This window comes from Miniopterus schreibersii, assembly GCF_964146895.1.
Source record: "Miniopterus schreibersii genome assembly, chromosome: 18".
In the NCBI taxonomy this organism is placed as follows: domain Eukaryota; kingdom Metazoa; phylum Chordata; class Mammalia; order Chiroptera; family Miniopteridae; genus Miniopterus; species Miniopterus schreibersii.
In genome coordinates this window covers 40,230,603-40,251,984 of record NC_138121.1, presented here as the reverse complement: position 1 = coordinate 40,251,984, position 21,382 = coordinate 40,230,603, and the positions used below count along the sequence as shown (strand labels likewise).

The following is a 21,382-nucleotide window of genomic DNA, read 5'->3' as shown; positions in this document are numbered from 1 at the left end:
CAGGCAGATGAGCCCCTCCTGGAGGTGCCAGGCAGGTGAGGCCCACCGGGGAAAGGTTCTCCTTGCTATTAGGACACAAGGAGAAATGCCTGTCATGGACTAGACACGTCCGGTTTGTGTGTGATACCTGGAGCTGTCCAGCAATCTGGGGCCCACAGATCCCAAGGGTGGTGAAGTGTAGGGGCACACAGTCCTGCTGTTTTCATCTGCTGTGCTGCTGAGCAAACTACCCTGACTGCCCTGCCTGTGACCCTTTGTTTACATGGGAGACATCAAACCCCTTGGCAGTAAAGCCACGTCTGGTTGGGTTTTCTGCGACTTGCAGCCAAAAGTCTCCTGGCTTGGTAGCATTCTCCAAACCTCCTTTGGACTCTGGCCCCTCCTGCGGTCTTCCGCCTTCAAATGAGGGTTCCTAAATTGGTATTTGAAGTCCAGGCTGTGCTCTCAAGCCCAACACCCTCATGTCAAACTGCTTCCTGCCCTTCCTGACTATACAGATGCTTCAATTTGAACTTGCCTGAGCCCAGCTCCTCCTGACCCAGCAACTACTCAATCTCATGGTCACTGCCTCCCACCCTCCTGGCTCCCATCTTCCCAACATCTCATCATACAACAGGTTCCACTGGTTCTACCTCCTGGATCCTTTGTAATTCCCACTGCCACTGCTTCATTAGCTCCTACCTAATAGCAGCAGTGGGCCTGTAACAGGTCTCCTCCTCACTGCCCCAAATAGCCTTTATTCTGGAGACAGATTTTTCCAGGGTACAAACCCATCACATATCCCTTGTTTTAATGAACAGTTCCATTAACACAACCCACACAATAGAACTGATGGACTTCACCTTCTGGCTGCTTCTGTGGCCTAATCCCGCCCCACCCCCCCCCACACATATGGAAAGGTCTGGCCACACTGGGCTGTGAAATGAATAAATTTGCCAAACTGTTGCAGCCCTTTGTCCCACAGAGGTTCTGCTTCCTCCATCCTTTCTCACACGTGACTGTGCCCCAGCCTGGGGCAGCGTCCCAAGCTTTTGTTCCAGTCTTGAGTGTTGAAGGACAGTGTGTCTACCCTCTGGGACAAGAGCGGTGTGCGCTGTGTCTGTGCACTAACCCTCTTGACTGTTACGCATGTATCACTTGGCAACTTCCCTCAACCTTGCTCCCTCCTATATAAAGGTCCTAAACCCTCCCACCCTTGCTGTCAGGATCCCTCACCTCGGCTCCTGTTTACCCCACCTCCAAACTCCTTGAAGCTGCAACCTTGGGCTGTCCCCTTCTGGGTGGGCCCTACCTTCGAATTCAGGTGACCGCCACTGCTGCTTGGCTGCCCCTTTCTTCCAAGAGAAGCCCTCTGCAGGCTTAGTGTCTAGAGGCTTTTCAGAGTCCTGGGAATGCCTGTCCATCGACCTTTCCTTAGGCTTTGGGCCTGAACAGGGGCACCCCTTTTGCTCCTCACCTGGAATGTATGGATAATTAATTAGACCTATGATTTACTACATCTAGGGCAATGGATTCATTCTTCTTCAGTTGCCTTCTTTGGTTCAGGGTGACATAGGTAGCTTGAAAGACTTGGGTCACTCCATTTCCCTAAACTGGATATTTCCACGGCGGAAAAGGTTCCCGAGGCATGGTCGTCAGGGAGGACTCGGGCGTAGGAGGGGCGGGCGCCCAGCACCCACGCCCCGCGGGTGTGGGCTGCTCCAGGGATTCGGCGGGCTGGCGGCCCTTTACCTTTCCCGGGCTTGTGTTTGCTTCTGCAAAGCCCCATAGTGAGCCCGCGCCCCGCAGGCACAGCCGGGCACCGGCACCTCGGCGGGCGCAGAGCCGGTGACTCACAGAAGCCGCGGCCCCGCGGGGTTGCGCGGTCGCCACGGCAACGCCTCCGTCGCGGGACTGGCCGCCGTCCTCTCGCGAGAGGGGCGGACGCCGGAAGTGGGGAGCAACCCGGAAGTTCACACGGCCGCTGGACACCCCCAGGAGATACAGTCCCACCGCCTTGGAGGGCTGCCGCTGCGGGACGGGCCATGGACGGTAAGCGGCCGCCACCCTTCGGGGCGCGGGCGGGCCTCTGGCGGGCGCCCCAGGCCTCGCCCCCGGCCCTCGACCCCCGGCGCCCCGATCCCCGGCCCCAGGCTCGCGATCGCCCGTCCCCACGCGTGCTCCGATTCCCAGCCCTCCTGGCGGCCGGCGCACCCCCCACCAACTCCGGCGCCAGCGGGGGGCGTCGGCATTTGGGGCCCTGGGATATCAGGTCAGAGGGCACCGGAAAAGGAAACAGTTGCGGCGCTGCCCCAGAACCCCCGAGGAGGAGGGGAGCTCGGCCCGGGCGGGGCCTCGGCACCGCTCCGGCGCCGCGGCGCGGGGAGGGTCGGCGACCGCGCGGAGCCGCCCGCGCTTGCTGGGTGCCGAAGGGCTGGCGCGATAGGGAGGTTTTTGAAAATCACTTTGTGACACGTGAAAAGCCACACAGCCTTGTCCTTTTTGTGAAGGAAATTCTGCACAAACGGCTTTGGGAGAGTGAGCATCGCCCCCCAGGTGCTGGCGGTCACTCCGCAGTTCCGTCAGCTCTCAGGGAGTGTCTTGCCCTATCGCCTTCTTCGGGGCGAGGTTTCGCCTTACCAAAGTTTTGGTCTTTCAGAGTCTGCTCCTCCCACTCAAGCCTCGATGCAGGGCCGTTGCGAGGGGGGGTGCTTCAGGGTGTGGGCCACACCGGCCGCCCTGCCTCCCCCAGGCGCGCTGCCGGCCCGCGCCAGGTCGGCTGCGGTTTTTAGAGGCACAGCTGACGTGGCCTGGACCGGGCCCGCACTGAGCGAAACCCCACTGAGCTTGTGCTGGGGACACCCAACCCCATTCTGGTTACAGGACTGGGTGTCTTCCTTCTGAGCTAGTGTGGTAAACCCTTTCAGGAATCCTTCTCCAAACCGAGACATTGAATCAGTTGAGATAGTTTTAAGATGTACCCGAATCACCCAAGAATCACCTGGCCCTTGAGTATTGGTGAGTAAGTAGCAAGTTCAGTCATCAAGGGGTTGACCAGCAACACACTCAAACCTCCCTGGCTCCTCAGTGTGGGTGGTGAGGACCTCAGCCTGACTGGAGGCTCTGCTCTATGATGACCCTGCGATTTTCATCCATTTACTTTTGGGGGAGAAAGAGTATATAAAATACAGGCTGTCAAGTACTCAGCTAGAAACCTTTGTAAAGTTGCTTTAATTACAAACCACCACCTTGAGTTTTCACTGTGGGCCACGTGCTGTCCACACACTTTTTTTTTAAAAAGTATATCTTTATTTCAGAGAGAGGAAAGGAGAGGGGGAGAGAGAGACAGAAAGAAACATCAATGATGAGTCATTGGGAATTAATCCCACAGCCGGGGCATGTGCCCCTGACCAGGAATCGAACCCTGATCGCCTGGATCCGGGCCACACACTCACTCTTGAGGTCAGCTGGTGCTGTCCTGGTGTTACCGGTGAGGGGCCAGAGGTTCAGGAGACCTTGCGGTTGCCCAGGCCCTGTGGCCAACAAGGGAGCAGAGCTGTGTGCCAGCCCATCTTCCTGAGGCCCCTCCAGTGCCTGGTCACTCCTGGGCTCTGTTCCAGCTCTGCATGTCGAGAGGGTCTCAGTGACCCAATCTACTTGGAAGTTTTGGTTGTCACAGATTGTTTGTTTTTTAACCCTCACCCAAGGATATTTTTCCCCATTACTTTTCAGAGAGAGTGGAAAGGGGGGAGAAAGGGAGAGAGCGATAGAAACATTGATGTGAGAGAGATACATGAACTGGTCGCCTCCCACTCGTGCGCCAACTGACCAGGGCCAGGGATTGAGCCTGCAACCAAGGTATGTTGTGCCCTTGGCTGGAATCAAACCCGGGACCCTTTAGTTCAGGGCCGATGCTCTTAACTACTGAGCCAAACTGGCTAGGGTGGGTGTCACATTTCGTAAAATCCTCAAACCATGTCCTCTCTTTGCAGATACCCTGTTCCAATTGAAGGTATGTACTGAATGACTATTTGCCCCAACCCCATCCTGCTGGTTGGTAAATGGGGACTGTGTTATAAGTCGCACTCAGAGGGATGGATTGTACATTGGTTGACCACTGCACAGTGCTCAGCCAGACTGATGGCAAAGGGGATTACTGAGCTACTTGATGGCATGTTAATTCTTTTCTTGTCTAGGGCTGAGGGGAAGGGTCTCTTGGGCTCATCTGTAAAAGAGCAGGTTTGTTAGCTTTAAGAAACACAACTTGGGCATGAGACTTCTCCCTTGATGTTCCACTAAGCTTTTAAAACTGTGACTTCAGGTCCTTTAAAATCCCATTGAAGGCAGCTCTTGTGGGCATCTGAGTGTCCCTCCTGTCTGGGTGCTGTCTGCACTTCTGGTGAATCCAGGGCAAGCTTCTGTCACTCTTTTTTCTTTTTCTTTTTTGCCACTCTTTTCTTTTTTTAAAAAAATATATCTTTATTGATTTCAAAGAGAGGAAAGGAGAGGGAGAGAGAGAGAGATAGAAACGTCAATGATGAGAGAGCCATTAATCGAGCCCACAACCCGGGCATGTGCCCTGACCAGGAATCAAACCCCGATTGCCTGGATCCTAGGTCGATGCTCAACTGCTGAGCGACGCCCGGTCGGGCTCCACTCTTTTCTTAAATGCCCCCAGTTAACTGTCTTGGTTAGTTCTGCATGACTGGGCCAGAGTGCTTTGCCACGGATGGGGAAGGCTAGGGCGTGGGCACTTTGTTCACATGCACTCGTGTAGAAGGCACCATGTGAGGTGGTCAGGGCCAGATTCTCAGGGCAGGAAAATCTGGATTTTTTTTTTCCCCCTTAAGGAATGTAGGTGTGTGAGGTAGGCAGACAGACCCTTTCTCTGTGACAGAAAGTTCCAAGTACCAAGTGCATGGGGGAAACCCAGGGCCATGGGAGGGTCTGAGGGGCTGGTGGGTCCTCCCAGGTGGGTGGGTGTTGCAGGCTGAGGGCATACCACTAGCAGGGCCAGTGTTAGGAGACTGTGGGCCTTGGGTCACCTGAGCATGCTGCTGTGCCAGCTTTCTGGTCAAGTGAGGCCTGTTTTGGGGCTGTTTGGGGGCTGTCGAGGAGGAGGGGGTGGGACGGGACTAGAGGCAGGTAGACTGTGAGAACCTTTTGGTGGCCAGGCAGGCGGGGAGTGAGGCAAGGGTGGATGTGGCAGGGGTGAGGATAGTCAGCCACTGAACTTTTGAAGTAAAGGGTACAGGGCTTGGTGAGGAGGAGGAAGAAAGCTTGGGTGTCTCGCTTGGGCAGGTGGGGGTGCTGACTGGAATGTCCCATGTGAATGGGTAGCCCCAGTTCAGCAGAGCAATGAGGACACAGGGCTGCAGACACTGGCAGAGCCAGGAGTGGGAGTGTCCATCTGCCATGTGCAGTGAGGGCTCTTAGAGGCACACTGCCTGTCACCAGCCGCATCGAGCACTTGGACTTAGTTCCATGTGACTGCTGTTTGGGCTGGTGGGCTTAAAAAGTTTGGAGAAAGAAAGAACGGTTGGAGTGTCAGACGATGATTTAGAAGCACTGAGGAATGAGCTGGGTGGTTAGGAACTGGTGGGTGACCTTTGAGAGAAGGCCCTGTGCCCCTGAGAGCCCTCAGGCTGGGGGTGGCTTTGCCAGTGTGACCCTTGCCTCTGCTTAGTTCACAGCGAAGCAGCTGGAGAAACTGGCCAAGAAGGCGGAGAAGGACTCTAAGGCGGAGCAGGCCAAGGTGAAGAAGGTGAGGCAGCCGCTGCCACTGTCCTTGCTCCTGGTGTCTTCTTTTTGTGGCTTTGCTTCCACACAGGGAAGGGGAAGGACCCGCCAAGGCCTGCAGTGGCTCCTTCTCTGCCTCCCCACCCCAGGCACTGCCTGTGCTTTCTCCCTGTGTGTCTGTGCCTTTTACTCATTTCCAACATTCTGAACTTAATGTTTTTCCACAGACTGTGTAGGAAGTGCCCTTTTGGTGGTCCCTCTCTGACCCACCACTCTGAGCCCTCTTTTTCCCGTGAAGCTTGGGCATCAAAGCCTGGGCAGAGGGGAGGCAATCCTTCTGTGGGTTAGGGGCAGGGCTCCCAGGGTCCTCGAGTCTAGCGAGGCCTCTCCAGGGAGGGACAGAAGGAGAGGCTGGAAGGGGTGTGGCTGCTCTCCATGGGGCCTCTGTTATAACTGTTGAATAGGAGTGTTGGATTTGGGAACTTCTCACCCAAACATTGGCTTCCAGGAGCCCCCTGGGGGTCTGAGTCCTCATCTTCAACGGCTGTGATTCCTTTGGAATCAGCGTTGCCCACTCTGGGTTTGTGTGGGTGGTGGTGTGAGAGCCTCAGGAGGGAGCTGAAGAGATCTAGTGAGTCAGGAGAGTGGAGTGGTGGGGACAAGTGGCCATGTTTCCAGGGCTTTCTCTTCTAACCCCCACTGTGGGCTGCTCTGGTGGCCTTGCCCTGGACACCCTGGCTGCTGAGCAGCCTTAGGGCCTAGGTGTCTGCATTTTCATGAAACCCCTGCACAGGGTTGTGAAAGGGGCACACCAGCAGACACACCAGCCCCAGGACAGGCCAGGACAGGCTCTTGAGCAGGGCTGGCATTGCCCATAATTTTAGGCCCTGCAGCAGAAGAACGTAGAGTGTGCCCGTGTGTATGCGGAGAATGCCATTCGCAAGAAGAATGAAGGTGTGAACTGGCTCCGCATGGCGTCTCGTGTGGACGCAGTGGCCTCCAAGGTGCAGACAGCTGTGACCATGAAGGGGGTGAGTTCCTGGCCCAGGCCTCATGTGCGTGCCAAGTCCAGGTTGGAAGGAGGGGGTTACATCAGAGTCCTTTGGGTCTCAGGTATGGGGGTTTCCCTCCACACAGCAAGTGCATGCCAAAGAGAACACATAGCCCCAGAGAGCTCCAGTGTCCTTGGGCTCTCCTAAGTGCTGCAGCCTGGTCTCCTTGTGTCTGTTGTTTGGTGATGGCCTTTTCCCGGGACCTGGGAAGGCAGGGCCTATGGGTCCTGAGAGGCTTAGCCTGCCTGAGCACAGCTTGGCTCAGCCAGGGCTGAATCTTGTTGGCCTAGTAGAGGAGACCTGTCCCTGGTGGGGACGTTCCTTTGTTCAGTCCCATTGTCTCCTCGCTCCCTCCTGTGCCAGGTGACCAAGAACATGGCGCAGGTGACCAAAGCCCTGGATCGAGCGCTGAGCAGCATGGACTTGCAGAAGGTGTCTGCGGTGATGGACAGGTTTGAGCAGCAGGTGCAGAACCTGGACGTGCACACCTCGGTAGGTCAACCCATGTCCAGGCAAGTGGGCAGCGCGTCGGAAAGGTGCCTCGTGGCTGCCACACATTGTTTCCTTCCTAGTGTCAGCCAGTGTCCTCTGTGCTGAGCCCCGGTGGGGCCACCTCCAGGGTACCTGACCCCTTGTTGGGGGCCCTTATAGCACATAGAGCTCGAGCAGAGAAGGACTAGGGCTGGAGTGTCCGCACCTCTCCCGGTGGGGTGGCCAGAAACACTCTCTGCGCAACACCCAGAGGCTAGAGAGAGCTGGACACGTGCTGCAGAGAGAGCAGAGTGAGGAGGCTGGAGTGGAGAGCGAGCAAGAAATGTGGTTAGGTGGTGACCATGTTGGGGGCTGGTGACCCTTGTAAGGCTGCAGTGGGGGCTCCTGGGCTTGGGCCTGACTGCCCAGAACCTGTCACCCCTCCCCTTCAGGTGATGGAGGACTCCATGAGCTCGGCCACCACGCTGACCACGCCGCAGGAGCAGGTGGACAGTCTCATCGTGCAGATTGCAGAGGAGAATGGCCTGGAGGTGCTGGACCAGCTCAGCCAGCTGCCTGAAGGCGCGTCTGCCGTGGGCGAGAGCTCCGTGCGCAGCCAAGAGGACCAGCTGTCACGCAGGTGGGTGGGTCACCCATGCTCTGAGGCTGCTTCTGTGCAAGAGGAAAGCTCTGGGCTGGAGGTGGCTGGAGGACAGCTTGTGACATGCAGCTTCAACCCTGGTCCTCTGGTCCTTCTGACGAGACGCCTGACTCAGCCCCACTCCCATGCTGCTGCACAGTCCAGGTGCCAGCAGGGAGGGTGGTTCTGTGTCGAGGTTCCTAAGTTTAAGTGAAACCCCTTCTGCATCAAGGCCCAGCTGAGCGGCTCTTCCTGCCCCTTGTTCACGTCTGCACTGTGTGTCGAGCGTGTTGCTCACTATTCACAGCTCACTGTAGAAAGGGTTGTAACGGCTGTTTCCACAGCCTTTCACGTATGTTAGCTCAGAGTAGCCCTGAGAAGCTGGACTGTGGAGAGGGTTACAAGAGGGCAGGTAGGCGGCTGACAGGCCCTGCCTTCCCTCATGGCAGCTCTGTTGTGATTTGCAGGTTGGCCGCCCTGAGGAACTAGGAGCCCCTGCAGGGCACTGCCTCCTGGCCCGTGTCCCCCTGCGTCTTGCCTTCGTGCTGACCCTGCAGCAGCCCTCAGCCCTCACTGTTCTCAGCAGCTCTCGCCTGCCAGGCCTAGGACCCTCCTGTCCTCTTAGGCTGGTCGGCGAGTGAGTTTGCACAAACTTCTGACTTCTGTGGGTGATTTCTGTGACTTTGGCCAAGCAGCTGGAGGATTAGCAGGCTCCCTTCTGTGCCCCACTCTGCACGGACACTTGTGATAGCAGGTCTGCTACTGGCTGTCAGCCAGTGGGGGTCGGAGTCCCCTGCTGTCAGGCGGTACCTGGAGCCCTCCCAGCAGTGGGCAGGAGCTCCCCCATCCCCTGGACAGACACAGGCCCAGGTAGTGCCCCAGGATGTGTTGGGCAGACCACTGAGCACCACCCAGCAAACACCCACCCTGCAGCCTTTGCAGAATGTCCTGGGGGTGGAGTCCTGTCCCCTCCAGCCTAGACCTGTGCTCCTGCCAACTGGCTGAGCCCTTGGGAGCCCGGCCCCAAGTCCAGGCATGCCCACTATGGGGGCATGTTCTCAATCCCCTGCTGACTCTGGAGGGCCCCTGGGTGTGTGCGGTGACCTCTCAGAGCCCAGTCTGTGTCAGGCCCTTCCCGGCCAAAGAGCAGGCAGCCACACGGTCCCATCTGGCACTAAACTGTAGTGCCTCCCCATGGACCCTCACACCCTTGACCTTGGAAGACAGAGTGGCTGACAGGAGCCCCCTCAGGGTCAGCTGTGGCCACACGTCCAGGACAGAGCAGCAGGCTTGTCCAGGTGACCTGCTGGGATGGCCTGGAGGCAGCTGCACCTTCTGCTCTTCATGATCCTGAAGTTTACTTCCTTTTCTTGAAGCTGTTTTGTTTTGTTTTGAGGTTCTTTTGTTTTTTGGTGTTTCTTTTTTTGCCAAAATAAGAGCAGACAGCAGATGGGGAGCGTTGGGTCTGCGCCCTCCTTGGTTGGAGCTAGTGGGAGCTGTGGTGGGTGCCAGCCAGGCCTGCTCCCTGCACAGCTGACCTCCCTACCAGCCCTTCCCAGAGGCTCTGGCTGTCCAGTCTGTCCCACACCGATGGCTCATGTGGACGGAAATATTGGAGACCTTCACCTTGACTTACGCGTTTGTTTCTTCTTGGACTTGGAAACCCGTGGGTGTTCTGTGCAATGAGGGGTGTTGGTCAGCCTTGGTGGGCCACGGGCTGTGGGGTAAGACCCGAGTGGGGGTGGGGGTGGGGGCGGGGGCAGGGGCACCGTCTGGCTTTTCTTCTACAATACCAACCTCGCCTTACTCCCTGGCCATGGTCCCTCGGGGCATCCTTGTGCTGGGGGTTTAGAAGAGGTTTTTGGGTATCCTGAACCCAGTGGGGGGGGGTGAGGCCGCAACTCATGAAAGGGCAATGGGTGTATGTGCCCTTTTCCTAAAATGCTGTTGTAAGTAAACAAGTTAATCCCTGAGAAATTGCTCCAGGTTTGCTTCAGTGGCTTTGGGGTAGGGGGAGCCATAGGTGGGACCTGCAGTGTGGCAGCCCAGCCCCCCCCACAGGAAACTGAGGGATACCTGGAGGAGGGCAGGCAGGGGCCCAGGGAATGCAGATTCTCAGGCGCACCCAGACGGATAGAATCTGAAGTAAGGTTTACCTTGAAATAATTTTAAACAATGTGGTTGAGACTATTTAAGGATGGGTATTAGAGCCTTTTTCACAGCCCGCAGGCGACCCTTCCCACTGTTGGGCAGCCCCATCAGAAAGAGTCCTGATGCAGTGGGGGCGTTGACAGGGTTCGGCCAGCTCCAGGGAAACCCGTTTGCTTTTTTCCTTCATTACATTAATTTGATCCTAGGTGATCAGCAAATACCCACAAATGTGCCTCCTGGTCACTTTAGATCCTTCTGGAGAGGGTGCCAGCTGGTGGTTAGAGGCAGAGCCCCTGCCCACTGAGGCCCTGCCTGGCTCCCAGGGCCTGGGGAACTCACACGTCATAGAGGAGTCTGAGGGGAACTGATAACAGGAGGGGCTGCCCAGGTCCGCGTGGGCCCTGCAGGGCAGGGGCGCCTGAGCAGGGGAACTCCTGCCTGTCAGGCTGAACCCACGCCCAGTGTTAAAGCCTGCCCTGTCCAGAGGGGGCGTTCTCAGGCATGTTGGGGGTCCCAGGCTGGTTCAGTGACCCATGAGATTATTCATCTCAAGACGTATCTACCAAATGTCCAGCAGGCGGTGCTGTTCCCCTCCTGCCCCCTCAAGCTGTGCCCTGCAGGGTCCGGCAGGATGTAGTTCTTTATATGTGAGGAGACCCTGCAGGTGTGGCTCCCGAGAGGCCTCTTGCTCAACTTTGCTTCTATTCTGTCAACAGGGACTGAGCCAAGGGTGGGTGTGCGTGTGGGTGTATGTAGGTGTGGGGGGGTGCAGGTGTGTAGATGTGTACAAATGCAGGGGCGTGACACGGGAGCCTGGACTGTTTTTAAAGACCCTCCAGCAATGTCTATGTGAAGCCCCCTTCAGACCCTGAGCCTTTCCAAGACTCAGCATCCTGTGCCTGGATGTCCAGCCAGGGGCTATTTCACAGAATTTGCCTTGGGACATGCAGGAGAGTTCCTATAGGATAACACACCCTCAGGGCTCGGGGGTCAGTGCCTTTATTGAGGGTCCACTGTGGGCCTGCCACCTGAGCTCCTTACAGCATGCTGCCCAGGTGAGCCCAGGTGTCTGCTCAGGACAGGACAGTCCTTGTACTCAGGGAGCGCTGTTCCTGGAGCCAGGGGTGCTCTGTTGGCCAGTCTTCCCTGAGCTTCAGGATCCCAAGGGGTTTGTTCCCCAGGGTGTCATAGAAGACACAGGCTGAGGAGGAGGGAGGCAAGGGAGGCCAGCAGGGCCCCCGACGGGTGGCGGAGGCTGGGGGCCTCTGAGTAGCCATACTTCGTCCTGCAGGAATCCCCCAATTCCTTCAGTGGGATGGGCTCCTCCTCAGGGTCCTGGGTGTGGTTGCTGGCCTGGGGACAAACACGGTTGGGCTGCCTGCCTGCCTGCCTGCCTGCCTGCCTGCCTGGGAGAGGGGCAGGCAAGTGGAGAAGCTCTCCTCACCTGCTCCACCGCCTCAAAGACCCTCAGCAGATTATAGGCCAGGGCACCCTTGACCTCCGCCTCCGTCCACTGCCTCCTGAGCAGCTCCGCAATCAGGTCTGGATACTTGGACACATCCTCAAGCCCCAAAGGGAGTCTGAGATGAAGGCAGAGAGGATCAGGCTGTGCATCCCGGGTGTCAGGGGCCTGGGGAGCCGTCCACCTCCCCATCCTGAAGTACTGGGGGTCCAGTGGGGTGGCCCTCAGAGTAGACCGTCCAGTGGGAAGGTCCTCAGGACACACTTCCCTCCTCTAGCCCCTCATGACGGGTTCCTGAGGGTCATGACCCTCCAGCTCACACACGGAACACAGTCTCGGTCCTCACCTTGAAACACCATCAAAGTCCCCACCAAAGCCCACGGCTCCAGCTCCCGCCACCTTCTTGATGTGGTCCAGGTGATCTGCAGGGGAGGTAGCAGGTGTGGGTCCTGTGAGAGGCCTTTCCCTGCGGAGCCACGAGGCTGCTCACACACACCTACCTGCTACTTGAGACAGGTTGGCCTCCTTTTTGCAGGCAACATAGTCATTATAGAAGTTCACCATCACCAGGCTGCCCGTTTGATTCTGCTCAAGATAGAGAGGAGTGTGGGCACGGGGGCAGCCTGGAGCCCCTGATGACCACCCGTGAGGCCCAGGACCCGCCTGGAGCACAGAAATGCCCTCACCACCATCTGGAGCACGTCGTCGGGCACGTTTCGTTGGTGCTTGCACAGCTTATAGGCGGAGGAGTGGCTGAAGATGACGGGGGCCTGGGACTGGTTCAGAGTGGCCTTCATGGTGGCCACAGACACGTGGGCCAAGTCGATAATGACACCCAGCCGATTCAGTTCCCTCACCACGCTCTGAGGGGACATGGAGCTCGGGATGGGGAGAGCCCAACCCTGGTCATGGGGGTGATGGCAGGCCCCCTGGGCCAGGTGGGCTGCACTGTGTACACTTGTGTTGGCACAGCCTCCTGGGGCTCACCGCTGGCCCCTGAGAGATTCAGGCAGGGGGCAGGGCATTTGGGCAGGGGCCCCTTGCTGGCCAGGTGTTATACCCTTCAGTGGCTAGGAGATTGGGGCCACTCTAATGACCAGTGGGTTCCAGCTGAATACCCACTCTGGGATGACCCTGGCCAGCTCTGTTTTGCAAGTGAGGAAACTGAGATCCCAGGAGGCAAGACACTGTGTCCTGGGTCATGTGTCCTTTGAGGATTACTGTGGTCCTTGCCCCTGCCACTCACCTTCCCAAAGGTTGACAGGCCTTGGCTCTGGGCCTTGTCATCCCCTGTGTCCACCAGCCAGTTGTCGGCCCTAGGAAGGAGGAGAGTGGTCGTCCCCGCCCATCTGAGCCCACTTGTGGCATTTCCTCAGGCCTGGGCCTCCCTGGTGTCACTTACCAGGGCGTGTTACAGCTGTGCGTGAGCGTCAGGTACCGCATACCCAGGTGGTAGAGTGCCCGCAGGACACCAAGGCTGCTGTCAATGGAGTGGCCGCCTTCTACGCCAACCAGACTGGCCACCTTACCCTGGTCGAAAGCCTGTCGGATGCCTGTGAGAAGAGCCAGGTTGGGACTGTGGGCACCTGGGCGGCAGGTATGCCTTAGCATCCAGGGGGAGCATAAACCCAAGAAAGGCTGAGCTGCACCAGCACCCTCTGCTCAGGATGAGGGTGGTGTGGGGTCAGGGGGGTGGGCTGGGCCAAACCTACCTTTGCTGCTGGTGACGCACAGGAAGGTCTCCGGGTACATCTGGCACATTCGGTGGATGACGTCAATCTGCTCCAGGGTCCTCCTCACGGCATCTTTGTTCTGGGTCTCGCAGGGTGTGTACGCTGACCAGAACTGGGGGCCACAGGGGCAGGGGCTAGGACCTGAGGCTCCAGGCCCCACCCCCACATGCATATGAATGTCTGGTCCCCCCTTCCCCAGTTTTTGAAGCCATCCCCACAGCCTGAGTGGCTATCAGAGTACCCTCCAAAGGCCTGTGGCCCCAAGGAGATTGGCTGGGGGGGGAGCACCACCAGGGAGGGGCTGCACCTTAGCTAGGACCCCAGGGAGAAAGAAGAGGGACTCGAGCACAGGGCTAGCCAGGCCGTACCTGGCCCCCCACAAAACCAGCCTTCAGCTTGGGGATGTTGGTGTGTGTGCCGGCCAGACTGGTCAGGTTGGCCGTCTCAATCCGAAGCCGATTGTTGAACATGGTCAGCAGTTTCCAGGGTAAGTCATTGTGCCTGGAGGGGGCAGGAGGAGGGATAGGAGGCAGGTCATGGTGGCCACTTGAACTTGGGGTTCCAAGCTCCTTCCCTGGCCTCTATCCCCTCTCCAGTTTCTTCTCACGTGCTCAGGATTAAGGTTGGCCACAAGGGACACAGATTACTCATTGCCTAAACACACCTGAGCCAGGTAACCTGAGCTGAGAGCCCTAAATGGGTATATTGCCTCTCCAAGGGCCTTTCCTCGGTGTCCTAGGTGTGTGTTCAAGCAACACAGGCCCCTGGGAGCTGATTAGAAAGCAGTTTCAGGCCCAGCCAGACCCACCAGTTGAATCTGGGCTTTACCAGTCACTGTGAGCGAGTGCATGCACACACACATGCAGCACACACCACACACAATACACAAATGCACACATGCATCACACACAACACAACACACAAGCACATCCTACACAGAAGTGCACATACCGCACACATGCGCACACAGAGCGCACACATGCACACACACATGCACACACATGGGACATCTAGGAGGTGCCCTCTGGATTCCTAACCTGTTAATGAAGGGACTGTGAGGGCAGTCTGGGCCTGGAGGGGGCTTTGTCTTGGGGACGCCTGGGGCCTTTGGATGCCACTGTGAGGCCCCCCACCATGCCACCCCTTCCTCTGGAAGTGGCCCCTGCTCTCTGGGGAGGGGCAAGAGGTTCTGTGAATTGTGAGATTTGATTGTTATGACAGGGCTGGGATGGGGTCAGGACACCTTTGTTGCCTGAGTGATGGAGAGTGAGCAAAGTCACTAAGATGGGTGGGGGACGTTTGGGCTCTGGCTGATGTCCCTAGGGCAGGGCTGGACAGGGCCTCTGAAGGGGACAGTACTCCTTTCCCAGAGGACCTCCAGCCTATCTGGAAATCCAGCCCCACCCTCCAGCTGCCACCCAGAGGGAGGGGCACGTTGTGTGGTGTCCCCCGGCCCTCAGCCTCTCCACCCACTGCTGGAACCTGAAGTGGGGGAAAGAGGCTGCCTCCACCCCACGTCAGCCCTGCCACTCTGGAGCCTGCTGGCCACCCTCCTTATCTTAGTGGCCTGGGCGTCCTCCTCAGCAGTGGCGAGGCCCACTCAAGAGAAAGGTGAGGCTGCTTAGTGCTGGAAAGCGCCAGACAGCAAACACACTTGGCAGTGGTTGTGGGAGACTCTGCTGGCTGCCATTCTGCTCCTTTTCCCTGTTAACAGCCCCGCCCCCCCATTTCAGCAGGGCACAGGGTCACCCTTGTAGTGCTGGGTGTGGCCATGTAACTAAGTCTGCCTGGTGACAGCTCCCAAAAGTTGTTCCTGACAAACAGCTGTTTTTCACCCTTTTATTTCTGCTGGGTGGCAGGCAGATGTGATGGCTGGAGCTGGGCAGCCACTTTAAACCATGAGGTGACCTGTGGAATGGTGGCCACACCAAGTTCCTGGCACTGTGGAATGCCGTGCCAGGACTCCCTCTGGATTTCTCTACTGTTGAAGCTACTTATTTGGGTTTCTTACCTGCAATAATAGCTAGTACTAACTGATCCCCTATTATTGGTTTTGATTCTGTCAGCCTAGCACTAGCTTTCCAAGTCTTTGGACAACCCTAGCTCCCTGAGTATTCCCAACTGTCTGGCCTCTGAGCCATCTTATTCCACAATGGGCCTCTGCACAGCCCCCAGAACCTGTACTTGAACCCCCTCTTTCAGCTGCCCCGAGTCCCCTGGAATGAAGGAACAACTCCTCTGGCTCCAGCTGTTAGTATCTTCCACCCACCCCTGCCACCCTCCTGCCAGACGGTGGGACTCTAGGGTGGAGTCAAGTGTGCATGAGGAGACCCTCCAACCAGACTGGACACCGAGAGGAGAGCAGAGGGTGCAAGGTCCAGGGAGGAGACGGAGGGGAGGGTGGTGGGGGCAGGTGGATGCGTGCGCCTGACACCCTCCTCTGGAGCCGCCACAACTCCCTGTTTTCTCTGCTTACCTTGCAGAGTTTTTTGTCCAACAAAACCCAGAGGCTTCTGCCAAATAGTGATGACTGCACATTATCGAGCACTTATCATGTGCCAGGAGGGGGGGGGCTCTGCTCACACTGCCAGCCCCCAGAGTGCCAGTGAGTGCAGGTGCCCCTCTGTGAGTTGGGTGCACGGGGACCCAGTTCCTGCTTTCATCCCAGGAGTCGCACTGCAGCAGATAGGCAGGGGTGAGCGCAGGGGTGTGACACATGGGTCAGGAAAGGCCCGCCACTAGGGTGGCCCTGCACACAGCCCTGAAGGGGCTGAGGGCAGAGTATGGGTGCAGGATGAGCAGAGACAGTGTGAGGCGGCTGGGGCACTGGGAGGACCAAGGTCAGCTGGAGCCATGGGGCGGGGTGGGGGTGGGGATTGAGTGGGTAGGACAGAAGCTGAGATTTTGTCTCCAAGACTCCCTCTGGCCGAGGTGCTGAGACCAGACCTTGGCTGGAGGAAGCAGAGGAGAGTCTGACTCATGAGCACTGGGTGGGGGGGTGTGTGCTGGGGCGACAGTCAATGCAGGTGCATTGGGAGGCGGAAGGGGCAGTTGCTGCCAAGTTGGCTGTGACCTCGGAGAAAGAGTGACAGACATCACCAGGGTCTTGGGTGCAGGTGTGGGCGCAGCAGGGACTAGTAGGGAGCATTGAACTGTGGGAGTCCTCTGACCACTGCAGTGAGGTCAAGCTGACCCCACACCTGCTGGGGTCACCCCAGGTAGACAAAGGAGAGGGAGAGCCTTGAGGAAAGGATCTCAAGGAGGAGGGTCGAGAGGCCAAGAGAGGCCTTCCACGCACTCTGAGCTGGGACCTGGCGCCCAGGATGCAGTTGAGCGCACGTTGTAGGGTGGTGCCCCAGGGACTTTGCGACGTGCCTTCTTCTACTCTGTTCCCTACAGGCCCTCATTGGCTGAGGCCTTTGCGGGCCCTGTGAGACCCCCCAAAGAAATAAGGCCAGCAAAGGTCAAGAACCATGTTACAGCTGCAGAAACTGAGTCCAGGCAGAGATAGGGTGGTGCCTGCCTCAAGTCGGGCACGTGGCCTGGCACCTAGCTCCTCAGCCCCAGCCCCCAGCCCCGTCCCAGGAGTGGTTGCTTACCCATCAATGACAGGTGTGCCCTGCATAATTCTCTCTGCCTCTTTCCGAAACTGATCTGCAGTGCAGACGGCCACCAGGGGCCAGAGCCACCAGCTGGTCCACATGATACAGGCCCCGGGGCCGGGCTCCTGCAGCTGCTCCTGACCCGGCTCCTTGTGCAGGGAGGACAAGCTGGCTGGAAGACAGTGCAGGGGACTTTGGTCAGGTAATTGCTGCCAGGAGCTGCCCAGTTTATCAGCAGTCAGCACATTCCTGGTGAGGGTGGGTAGATGGAAGTCCCAGAACCTGTGGCTAGGCATTGCTGTCTGGGTCAGGCTGAAGGGTACTAAGAGGCTGCTGACCACAGGGGCCAGAGTCCAGACAGAAGGACACAGCTCAGGTGGCGGGGGCTGGACAAGGGTGACAGAGCGAGGTACTTGCCTCAAGCACAACTGTCAGATGGGGGCACCAGAAACCTCAGTTATCAAGATGAGTGGTATTTTAATGCAATAGTTTAAAAAAATAAAAATTTGCGCAAATATAATCCACGATGAAGAAAATACACAACTTTTAAGTGAAGAAAGGGCCAGTCTTCTGACTTCCCCTTCTGGCCCAGCTCTGACAGCGCTCCACAGGGCTCCGGTCTCATGGGGACAGTTACGTTCTGTCTCATAGCTTCAGCTGCAGGTGCCTCTTGCGAGTTGGTGGCAGGATGGCATTTCTAGGAGGGACACTGTGGGTGTGACCGTGGTCCTTAGGTGTACTTGGAGAAGACTCAGGCCACTGGGCCACACCATGAGGCGGGCCCCCGAGCACCCTTGTTCAAACCTTACAGGAATTTCAGACGACAGCAGAGCTCACATGGGGGGGCCGTCTGAGTAGGGCCCTGAATGGACCCATCTTGCATCATTTCTTTGTTTGACCTGTACCCTGTGGGGTGGCTGGCGAGTGCTGACTGGGCTTCGGAGTCAGACTGTGCACAAGCAGGTTAGATCTGCAGCCCCATCTGTTAAGTGGAAGCCACCGCAGTCCCTGCTCCACCACAGCCTGCAACTCACATTAGAAGCTGTTTGCTCTGTAGGTTTTTTTTGTTGTTTTTGTTTTTTGTTTTTAACCCTTACCCGAGGATATTTTTTCCATGCTCTTCAGAGAGAGTGGGAGGGAGAGAGAAACATCGATGTGAGAGAAACTCCGATTGGTTGCCTCCTGCACTCGGCCCGACGGGGGCTGGGGATTGAGTCTGCAATGGAGGAATGTGCTTTGGCTGGAATCAAACCCGAGACCCTTCAGTTCACGGGTCGATGCTCTAACCACTGAGCCAAACCGGCGAGGGCTGCTTCGTAGGTTTTCTATTCATTCTGGAGTTGCCGATCGCCTTTGTCTTCTGAGCACTGTGCTTTAGTCCGCGGTTTCTGTGCGGTTTCAGCACACGAGTCTTCCTCCTTTTCAGTTCTTGTGCTTGTTTTGTGGGCGCTGGTGCTGAAATCCCCCCCTGGCTGTGGTGCATGGGGAGCAGGCGTCGGCGCCCAGGAGCTCTCAGAGGCACTTCTGGGCGGTAGACTGTCCCCTCAGAGTCTGACGTCTCCACTTCTGTGCACAGGCTATGATGAGGAGCCCAGCGTCATCCAGGTCCCACTTCTTTGTGGGTGGCAATCGTGAGTTGCTGTGTCATCCTCAGGGCTCTGCAATGTCTCCAAGACGCGCCTGAGCTCCAGGCTGTTGTTCATGCAGCTGGCTCAGCGTTCGGTTCACAGTCCAAGTCTCTGTCTTCGTCAAGAGGAGCATCCCGTCCCTGGGCCTCCCCTGTGTCCTGCTCTCGCCCAGAGGACAGCCCTCCCGCGTTGGCCCTTCTGTCTCCTGTGTTTTCTCTCCTGTTTTAGGTTTCCTTCTGCTTTTTTGTTCCAAGCACATCCACTTAGTATCTTCTCTGGGGAATTCTATGGCTAGTGTCTTAAGAGTGGTTTCTGGTGTTTTGGTGGCTGAGTTCTCTCCTGGCGCCGGCTCTGGTTATGGAAACAATATTGTCTGACGTCAGAGCACTTGTCTTCTGCTGACTGGACTCACTTTCCCAGCTTGTTTGTCCGGACCTGTGGTTTCACTCGCAGCCTCTCCTCGAGCAGCGGGTGGCTTCTTCCCTTTGCATTCAGCATTCAGGGACCCAGCGTGCAGGAGCTGGTGGCACCATGTATGTGGGCTCTGTGCAGAATGGGCGAGTGACCAGCCATAGACGGGCCTGGTGCCAGAGCTGGACTCGAGCACGAGTTCTGCCTGAGCTTCTGTTTCCAGTCTGGACTCCCACCCCTCACACCACCTGTCCTGGTGAGGCTCAGGGAGAGAGCAGGGCCTGGCCCACCCCACGTGTTCTCCTCACGGTGCGACGTTGACCTCCTCTCCAGAGGTGGTGGCCCTCCTAACATCTGTCTACCCCCTGGACCTGTCTCCTGGAAAACCCCCATGGGAACCCGGCATAACTGTCTTCCCAGCAGCCCCAGCTTGGCCCCAACCAGACCTGAGCCTTCAGGTGACCCCAGCCTGCCTTCAACTTTTCCAGCTGAGGCCCAGACCCAGATGAATTTGTAACTCATAGGCTGGTGGCTTCTTCATGTCCTCCAGGAGGTCCTGCCCTGACCCTACTCCCCTGGGGTGACTGTACAGCCTGGCTGGCTTCCCTGTAACCCCCTGGTTTGCACAGTGGCTGGTCCCGCCATTAGGGACACCCCAAGAGGAAGGTGGCTCCAGCCTTATCTCACTGCCTCCCCTACCCCCAAAGCCACCCTCTTACCCCTTGACCTGGCACCAGTGAACTCTGCTCATCCCACTCTCCATCCATTGCCAGAGAACCCCAGATGCCCAGCTTGTGGGGCCTCCCCACGCCCGCCCGTGATGCACTCACCTGTCTGCCTCCCCCTAGTTCAAACTCAGAGGCCTCACTGGGTATACAGCAGGTGCCCACTAACACATGCACTGGCAGGCGCACCCTCACTCAGGTGGCTCCAGTGGTCGGGGATCAGAGCCCAAGCCTGCAGCCCCTCCCAGAGTCCCCAGGCTCCCCAGACTCACCAGAAGAGGGAGATGCCGATGGAGCCTGCCTCACGGCCACTCTGCTCCCCGTCAGGAGCTTGGGGGTTTGTTGCTCTTTTTCTCAAGTTTCATCCCTCCCCTGAGTTTTCAGCCAGCTTCACTTGCACAAAAAAGCCACCTCTTAAAAGGAAAATTTCCCCCAGGGGCCTTAGCCACACCACCAGAGCAGGACAAGGGGCTAATATCTCCCACATGTCAGTGGGTTCTAGTTTCTGCAGATGCAAATGAGGCCTCCGTAGGCTCGGCCCTCTTGGGCTCAGGCTCCCTCTTGATCCACAGGCTGGGCCTCAGGCCCTGGGCAGGAAAGACTGCAGGGACTGTGTTGGTGGCAAGGTCCCCAGGGAATGACATGGGGACTGGCTCAGTGGGAGGGTTGATTTAGGAGATGGGAGGAAGGGGCTTGGTGCTAGGGCTCCTGGAGGGTCCCTGGGTCCGGGGGCCCTGCTGCAGAGCTTACAGTGTCCCCGACAGCAGTCAGCTAAGGATTCAGGGGTTCCAGCCCAGGTACCTTCTCTCGGTGCCCTGACTCCTGCCACTGCCCTTGCTGCCTGGGGCCCCTCTGCCTGATCCAGGAAAAGGTCTGCCTTGAATGACCAGCGGCTGGGGGCTCTGGTTTCCATCATGTAATGGGGAGGGGGGTGAATCTCTTTACATTCCCAGCTACCAAGAATCAAAAGCAGTCACAGTAGGTCGGCTGGAATGCCCTCTGGCAGAGCCACAGGGACTTTCAAAATCTAGGGAAAGTCTGTGTGTGACCAGGCCCAGCTGGGGGCGGGTTCATCAAATAGTTTCAGAATTCTGAGGTTGGGTGGGGACACACCCTGCTGGGCTGTCCTGTCCCCACCCAGGGTACCAGAAGCTGGGTGGGGTCATTGTGTTGGATGCACAGCCCCCACCCTTGCTCACCCTCTGCCAGTCACTGTCTTTAAATGGGGAACAGTCCCCAGCTGGGGTGCTGCCATGAGGGGTTCAAATGCCAGACTTGGAAGGGGGCGTAGTGATGATCCTGGGGCCAGGTGTGGGACTCCCCTCACTTCAGAGCTCAGGGGGGTCGGAGTGAGAAGGGGCTCTGATGGAGGGCGCGTCCAAGTAGAGGATGGCAGAGCTGTGAGGGCCGCCCACCCTGGCTCCCTGACCCTCCCCCCTGGGCAGAGCTGGCTGTGAACGGGACATGGAGAGTGAGGGCCCAGGAGAGGAGCTGAGTGGGTGCCCTGCTCCTGGGGAGGGCAGGACAGAGCTGCATGTGCTCTGGGCATCCAGACTGGGGCCTGGACTGTGGAGCAGCCTCCCCAACTCCACATTCAGGGTGCAGTGCCTGCTGGGCCTGCCCCAGACCGAACAGGGCTAGTGCTCCTCTGGTGGCACCCCCACTTAGGGACAGGCAGGAAGCCTGGGTCTGGTGTTCGCACTGACCTTCGGGGGAAGGGCCAGGTGTTGGGCAGAGATTTCTACTTTCAATGCTATTTTTGCTCTGTTTCACAGTTTCAGCATGTGCA

General features: G+C 57.7%; 2 protein-coding genes across 4 annotated transcripts; one reads left to right on the top strand and one right to left on the bottom strand.

The window, feature by feature from the left end:
* The first annotated feature begins 1,932 nt into the window (after positions 1-1,932).
* On the top strand, positions 1,933-9,512 carry CHMP1A (charged multivesicular body protein 1A). Its single transcript, XM_081119411.1, has 7 exons — positions 1,933-2,031; positions 3,972-3,991; positions 5,666-5,743; positions 6,603-6,749; positions 7,134-7,262; positions 7,694-7,881; positions 8,349-9,512. Exons 1-7 carry the CDS (start codon positions 2,025-2,027, stop codon positions 8,368-8,370), a joined length of 591 nt encoding a protein of 196 aa, XP_080975537.1. The 5' UTR covers positions 1,933-2,024; the 3' UTR covers positions 8,371-9,512.
* A 552-nt stretch (positions 9,513-10,064) lies between these two features.
* On the bottom strand, positions 10,065-20,086 carry DPEP1 (dipeptidase 1). 3 transcript variants are annotated; one of them, XM_081119401.1, is made up of 11 exons: positions 19,866-20,086; positions 16,827-17,001; positions 13,596-13,728; positions 13,207-13,339; positions 12,897-13,047; positions 12,741-12,810; positions 12,181-12,357; positions 11,995-12,079; positions 11,841-11,916; positions 11,477-11,612; positions 10,065-11,385 (listed from the first exon to the last, which is right to left on the bottom strand). In XM_081119401.1, the coding sequence occupies exons 2-11, from the start codon at positions 16,928-16,930 to the stop codon at positions 11,218-11,220; spliced, it is 1,233 nt and encodes a 410-aa protein (XP_080975527.1). In that variant the 5' UTR covers positions 16,931-17,001; positions 19,866-20,086; the 3' UTR covers positions 10,065-11,217. The 3 variants fall into 3 exon arrangements, with proteins under 3 accessions (XP_080975527.1, XP_080975526.1, XP_080975528.1); XM_081119400.1 differs by lacking the exon at positions 19,866-20,086 and adding an exon at positions 17,927-18,584; XM_081119402.1 differs by lacking the exon at positions 12,181-12,357 and having other exon boundaries at positions 10,965-11,385; positions 19,866-19,966.
* Positions 20,087-21,382: the final 1,296 nt, after the last annotated feature.